This window comes from Hermetia illucens, chromosome 4, assembly GCF_905115235.1.
Source record: "Hermetia illucens chromosome 4, iHerIll2.2.curated.20191125, whole genome shotgun sequence".
Taxonomy (NCBI): Eukaryota; Metazoa; Arthropoda; class Insecta; order Diptera; family Stratiomyidae; genus Hermetia; species Hermetia illucens.
Genome location: NC_051852.1, coordinates 33,238,704 through 33,245,713, shown reverse-complemented (window position 1 = coordinate 33,245,713; position 7,010 = coordinate 33,238,704). Strand labels below are relative to the sequence as shown.

At 43.7% G+C, this 7,010-nt stretch overlaps 1 protein-coding gene across 1 annotated transcript; it reads right to left on the bottom strand.

Annotated features, from left to right (window-relative positions):
• Window positions 1-357: 357 nt before the first annotated feature.
• LOC119654922 (L-lactate dehydrogenase-like) lies at window positions 358-1,995 on the bottom strand. The gene is made up of 3 exons (XM_038060571.1): window positions 1,469-1,995; window positions 831-1,420; window positions 358-768 (listed from the first exon to the last, which is right to left on the bottom strand). Exons 1-3 carry the CDS (start codon window positions 1,716-1,718, stop codon window positions 589-591), a joined length of 1,020 nt encoding a protein of 339 aa, XP_037916499.1. The 5' UTR covers window positions 1,719-1,995; the 3' UTR covers window positions 358-588.
• Window positions 1,996-7,010: the final 5,015 nt, after the last annotated feature.

Here is a 7,010-nt window from a genome sequence, read left to right as displayed (position 1 = left end):
GTGTTGGGAGGGGCGTGAGCCAGGAGAATTTACTTGCGGAGATGCTGAAGACGAAAGAGAACTGTCTTACGGTTTCCTTCGCAATCGTCAAAATACAGGAGGAGTTGCTAAAGAAGGAAAGGGGGAGGTAAGCCGAAAGGAGGAGAAGAACGAGTACCTAAAGGCAAACCCTCTCCGTGAAATTATACTTAAATGTTCGTCCTGCGAGGCCGGGGCTGGAGAGACCGGGGGTGATTTTTAATGGATACGAATTCCACACGCGCCCGTTCTATCTCCGGAGTTGGTGCGGCGGAGCTGACGTAGATGTGTCTTTTGCATAAAAACTTTTTTCTTACTATCGCTGTTTATAGATTACTCAACGTCGAATTTGCAGTGTTACTTGATAAGTTTTGTTATAATTTGAAGGAACCATTATTATCATAACAAATTGGACATTGGCTTGGTCTTTGAATCAAAACCCCACGACTTTTCGCGGATGATTACCATTTGGCGGATCAGTTTTCAGGACGTTCAGGCCAACTATAAACGTCCACTAAGTAACAGGAAGTGTTACATATTAAAAATAGTATAAATATATAAATACACGCATTAATATCTAATTTGGCGCAATCCGCTTCCGGGTCGAAAAACGTCCGCCTCTTTTGCTGCCTTTTGAAGCTTATGATGTTCTTCTACATCGAGAGGTAACCTCAGAACATGTTTAACTCCTTCTGCAGACACGACACATGGCAGAGATAAAAATACGTTCTTTTTGATACCGTAGTGTCCCTGGAAGACAATTCAAACTATATTCGTCCATAAAAAGACGGATATCCAAATTAACCTATTACCTTGGCCAACGTGGACACGTTTCTGATTTTTCTGGTGTTGTTCAAGATGTCGTGAACTAAAGTCGCACACACAATGGCCTTTGACCAGCAAGCAGCCCCTTTTGAACTACTGATTGTATCGTCTAGTTCAACTGCATTTCTGTGCAACCTGTTCCAATTGTCCCCATCACCTTCTTTCCCTATTTTTGGGTACTTGTCTCGTAACCGTACTCCAGCTACGTTAGAACAGCTCCATACTGGAATGCTATGACTACCAGTATCTCCGATAACCCATGTAGAAACCTCTGAAGGACTCACTCCTAACCGATCTGCCATCATATTGTTCAAACGGGACGTGTACAGGATGTTGCCAAGACCAATTACTCGAGAGCTTGATAGGCCTGATAGCTTCCATGCTAAATGCGTCAGGATGTTATTGGGTATGGTGAAAACTATCAGGATCGGATTGTTATTGTAGATCATTAATTTTGGGACAATTTTGAGGATTAGTTCGTGATTTTGCTCCAACAACTCGGCTTGGGATTCACCGTGCAGTCGGGTCACCCCAGAAGCAATAATAATGATATCCGAACCCATGGACTTTTCGAAGTCTGAAAAGAAAAGGTTGAATTTTTAGTCCAAGAAAACCGGGATCATACCGTATGTTCCAATGATCTTGATATTGTCCATGAAGTATGCGCCAAATTTAATATCTAAAATTTCTCCGGTCAAGGTTGAGCTTTGTTTGTCCAGAATACAAATTTCTGTCGCCAATCCTCGATTCGCGATAGCGTGAGCGCAAGCCATACCAACCGGGTCCGTACCAAAAACTGTAATTTTTCGATTAAGTGTCCTTTCTGGGGCAAGCTGCTGACGTGAATCGAGAATATTCTTTTTGAAGTGCGACATTGTGTGCCCTTCCTGGAAATCGCAATTTTACATTTCGAAGTTCTAATGGTTCAATTAACAATTTTGAAGGAATTTGAAGGACAATTGGAAAGTGAAAGCAATGACATAAATTATGTTTGCGAAATTTTGACAAGTTTGCTATGGTTTTTGAATCCCATCAATCCGTAGATATGACACCTACGGATGGCAGGCCCGGTAATCCAGATTACAAGGAAAGGGAAAATCAGCCTCATAGCATCAAGATTCTTGATACGCGATTGCCATTTTTGTGAATGGGGAAGATGAGAGACCCTTCCCAGGCCAAAAAAATGAAGGCCGTTGTAACCAGGGCCGACATTAGAGTCAAGTTTGCTGATGAGTTACTCGACAAGGAGAGGCGTAAAGAGAGGCGATACGAGGGACGAACAGCGGACTTGCGAATGTGGGATCCGACAAGTTTTAGTTTTCCACGCTCTAGTTGGTCTTCAACACTGACCAGATATGCCTTTCTGGACTTAAGTATTAAGGATTTGACGGTTTTGGAAAAAAACGAAGTCAGCATAAGTCCTAGAGGACAGTAATTTAAAGTTAAACTTGGTAGGCTTGCGTATGGCATGTGAGTGGAGTGATAACTAAGCATCAAACTCGAGAGCAGGATAGTGACCGACGGGCGCAACATAAGAGGTGGCATGAGGGGATTGGAGAAAGTAACCCGCACGAAAGTCAGTGAGGACAAGAACAAAGTGCGCTCCGAGTGGTTTCTGTAATGATTGAACAGGAGGGCGGCGCAAGTGTTCATGAAAATGGATAAGGGAAGGGAAGGATTGGAGAGGGAAGGAACGCCTGGAATAGTAGGCCAAGATCAAACAAAGGTGAAAGTCACCAGGGAGCATGAAAGGAAGAGAGGGGAACAAAGTGATTGGGGCTTCCGACAATCTGTCGAAGAAATCTTCGTACAGAGAGGAGGGCTGAGGCAGGGAAAATATGGCAAACGTTTGGCGGAAGATTTCGACTGGTGACAGAATCGTAGGTGGATGAGGAGGAGGCGAAGATGATTTCGGTGCCGAGAGGGGACTTAGTAGCAATTAAGTCATCTTCTCTGTTTGTCTATGATACAATGCAGACAAGCATGGACGATCCATTACAGCAGATAGGGAGAGTGTGACGATCCTTCAGACTGAGAACCTACTTTTTATTGGTGTTTATCTTCAGTCCGACTCTATTTGCCTCCCCTTTCAAATGAAGAGCCATTTGGCCAAAATCCATGACCCATGACAGATGTCATCAACGTAGTGGAGGTTTTTGAAGAAAAACGCTATGATTCATTGAACTCCTCCCCGTCTTCCGAACAAGGAAGCATAAAGAACGCCACCAATAATAAATATGGCATACGTTTGGCGGAATGTTTCCAATGGTGACAGAATCGTTGGTGGACGAGGAGGAGGCGAAAATGATTTCGGCACGGAGAAGGGACTTAGCAGGAATTAAGTCATCTTCGCTGCTTGTCTTGCCAAGAGCAGCACTGTCTCTGTGACAACGAAAGACAGAGTAACCTTTGACGAGCTTTAAAATCCTGTTATCCAACCAGGTTTTAGAAATGGAGATGACGTGATGTTGGCACGCTAATTTGAAACCCGAGAGGTTGGTCCTTAGACCTTTTGCATTTTGGTGAAACTGTCTAAGTTCGGTAAGGTAGGCGGGCGGGCCAGAAATTTTCTCGAAGCTTAGCCCTCTGATAAGGCTTGGCAAATATCCCCCGTGACCAAAAGGAAGATTGGGCGATTGCATTGAAGTCGTGGGGATATGTCACTTCGAAGAAAGCTATTACTCAATCTTGGAGAGTCATCCTTCATCAGCTTCTGACGTAAGCCAGAATATTGTCGGAAGTGGTGGAGTACGCAAGCCTCTATACGAACAGTTGTTGCGGTGACGAGACAACGTTTAGTAGGGGGTTGCTAGGGCAACATAAAATTGGAAGGAGGTAGAATGTGGGGAAAGTTGGATAAATTGACGAAAACATTTTGGAAAATTGCAAAAGCTGAGTGTATGCCGGGACGGAAGTACGTAGAAAATTAATGGTGGCTACCTAGAAAAGTAGGGGAAAATAGTGTCCTGAGAACTTTAGATGCAGTAAACAATTTTCGTAGTAGCCAAAGACAGGATGTTGGAAATCTGAAATGGAATAGGCGCAATAAAGCTCTGGTGAAGTCTAGAAGAACCATGTTCGCTGAGTTCTTCAAAGCATGCATGTTGGATGGAATATTTTCCGCGCCGTGGAAGCGGAAGAAGGTACTGCTGCTTAAAGTCATATACTTTCTAGACACTACGAAAGTTGGGGTGGGTAATCTACAATGCATTGCTCATAGTTGTTGAGAATGAAAGAGGCCTTTAAAATCGGTAGTGTGAATTCCGACCAATGCCATAAAATTGGATAGCGACATCCAATGAATGCTTGATCGATTATAAAATTTGTTAATATATTAATATCGGCAAATATTGCGTAGGTGTGATTCTAACCGTGAAAAGTTCATTTAATTTACTGAAGCCTAATATATAAGCACTAGCGGGAAGGATAACACTAAGGGCCTGTTTTGCTCTCAGGGTCGTTTTAAATGATTCAGCGTACGCCTTTTTACGAAGCATTTTGGCAGATGAAACGGCAAACATGTACACACACATTTAGTAAAGTCTGTCTCTCCTCCAACGTAGACAAAGGTGGGAACAGTTATGGGAACGCTTTGCCTTTTGCATCAATATCACTTGCATACTATATTGATTCGTGAAGGTTAGGAGTTTTGGAATGATCTCAATCAGCCAAGCGGCCAACGAAAGACCCTAATCTAAAGTATTATGCGTCTCTTCTGATGGGCGGTAGCACCAGGAATAAAGGGCCGTGCGAATGGAGTCACTGGGCTACCGGACAACTCTTCCGGAGTAACTCGCTGTGTGCCCATAGTAGTTGCTGACACGTGACTATTGATTACCATACCATTCGTAGGACCACAAATTGACTAACTATTAAGGTCACGATTACAGCATGAAAGAGTGAAATTGTTGAAGAAGTGGATTATCAAGTGAGTACTGTTTATACGCAGTTCAGGATGCGAAGAGATCTGAAACTTCGTCAACCGAAGACAGTAGTGGAAATTCAAACTTTGGTGGTATAATCATGATTATAACCACATCCAAGATTGGGAGATTAGCCATAATCGGCAAAGAGTAGCTGGAAAGGCGAAACCTATCAGAATAAATGACCCTCTGAATGAAACGGTGGCAATGACACTTCAATCTAACACAATGGGGACAATCGTAATCAAAGAACGCAGTGAGACAGTTTGAAAATTCGTTTTAAAAAACAGAGGTAAGACGTGGTGTATGTACAACTGTTATGAAAACCTACAGACAGACGCCAGCCACTCTGAAGATGGTACTGGAAAAGTTCCCGGCAGAGAAGCTTGCCACTGAAGAAAGCAATACGGTGCAAAGGGTTATTCTGTCAGAGACGTGGAAGTGTGAACCCTCGGTTTAATCGCAACTCATGAGCATTGGCTTGGATAAATGAGTTTCGATTGTGAGCTCGGTAAAACCATGGGCTAAGAGTTGACTGCGTGATATACTACGGTTTGTCACCTCAAGGAATGCTGCGATGCTGCGAACTGGCGATGCTAGGGGGACGATCAAAACCGATAAGGACGTTAATAGTCTAAAGAAATCATTCATTAAGCTCGAACCCCAAAATGTGGGTAACAAAACCAGGTTGTGGAATCTACTTGGTTTCAAACGCAAACGTATGGTGTGGTATTTTATGCGATCAGTCGATATTGGCCTCTTGAAAGCATTGCAAGCAGGTTTTATAAAAGTAGTTCCTTGTTTTCTACAGTTCTGAGTCCTACTAACATTACAAACGCAGCTGAAGCTTCGTTACCGACACCTACATGTATATGGATATGTGGCTGCTCCCCAGGGAGTATAGCACGCGACCAAACCTACGCGCCATCGTTCGCGGTTACCTGAAATGCGCTTCAGCTCCCTCGATGATTTCCTGAGATGTCTGTACTCCTTCTTTACATTTACAATTGTCCTCCCCTCCTTAATGTGGAGGCCGATCCACTGCCACTTCCGTCAGCATTGATACCCGAAATTATTTCTTCTCTCCTTGGAGAAACAGTCCTTCTTCGCATGTTACGATGACTATCCGTTCTATAAGAGGAGGAACCTCACTGATTTGATACGGTTAAGAACCGTGGTAAAGTTTTCTTTTCACCTCTTCAGTTGCTCGTCATCATAAGAAGTCGACCATTAACGTCTTTTAGAAGTGCATCGAAAGATTTGCGACCGCATGTAAGCCGTATACACTTCTGAAGTCATTGTGTTCTACCGTATCTTCCGCTTCCCTGACCAGCGCAAAAGCAAATTCTCTTTGGCACGTTGACACGCTACGTTGAACTTTTCGGGATTTCGCTCAGTATCGGAGCTGGAGCGGGTCTTGCCCGCCATCACTCGCAGTGGTTAATAGAGCCTTCAATCCCTTTCGTGCATTGATCAATTTCGATGATTTGCAATTAGCCAGATCTTATGACATCCCTTCGAGATGTGGCCTATGACCTGCGCAAAACCCGAAAATGTACATTTTTGATGGTGACCCAATATTGATCGATATTCTTAGGCAGGTTATTCAGTGCATCTGCTTCTGTCGAGCGACAACTGGATCATACATGTGGTCGATGTTGAACATGGGGGCGAGAAAATGCGGCCGCAACATGCAAGTGGACGTAACCTGCCATCAGATGACGATCCCTTTCGAAAGCCGATGTCAGCGATGTGACTCCAAAGAAATCCAAGTGAATTTATGGTGGGCTCTGTGCTCGAAAAATGTGTCACTAATAACGAAGCGTTGAAAGCCGTAGAAATCCACATCCATCGTATGTGCGAACAAACTGTTGTCAGAGTTCACCTTGGCATTCACACCACCCATCATGATCACAAGCCTCTCCTAAACTGCGTGGAATTCCAGTATTTTTCTGCACTATATCGAAAGTCTCCGTTGGTGCATAGCACAGTATAATTGTGATGCTTCCTAATCTGGACCGGAATATTGCAATCAGGAGTTTGTCAGAAACCGCCTTCCAGGTTAAGAAAGTGGGTTTTGCGGTAGTTATCAGAAACAACCCCACAACAAGTTCGCGTCTGCTACCATTCGGCTTTCCAGAGTACCATTATTGTGGCAAGAGGGAGAGGTAACAATAAAGTTTCAGAATTTGGAGGTTGCTAAACCACAAATTTCTACTCCTTTTAGTCGCCTCTTACGACAAG

What these genes read in the sequence shown, in the direction of transcription:
- LOC119654922 (XM_038060571.1), bottom strand. Translation starts at nt 1,718, where the DNA reads ATGTCGCACTTCAAAAAGAATATTCTCGATTCACGTCAGCAGCTTGCC. An exon ending in CAAGATCATTGGAACATACG is followed by an intron (nt 1,421 to 1,468) that starts GTATGATCCCGG and finishes TTTTCTTTTCAG; the next exon opens with ACTTCGAAAAGTCCATGGGT. An exon ending in ACGTGTCCACGTTGGCCAAG is followed by an intron (nt 769 to 830) that starts GTAATAGGTTAA and finishes ATTGTCTTCCAG; the next exon opens with GGACACTACGGTATCAAAAA.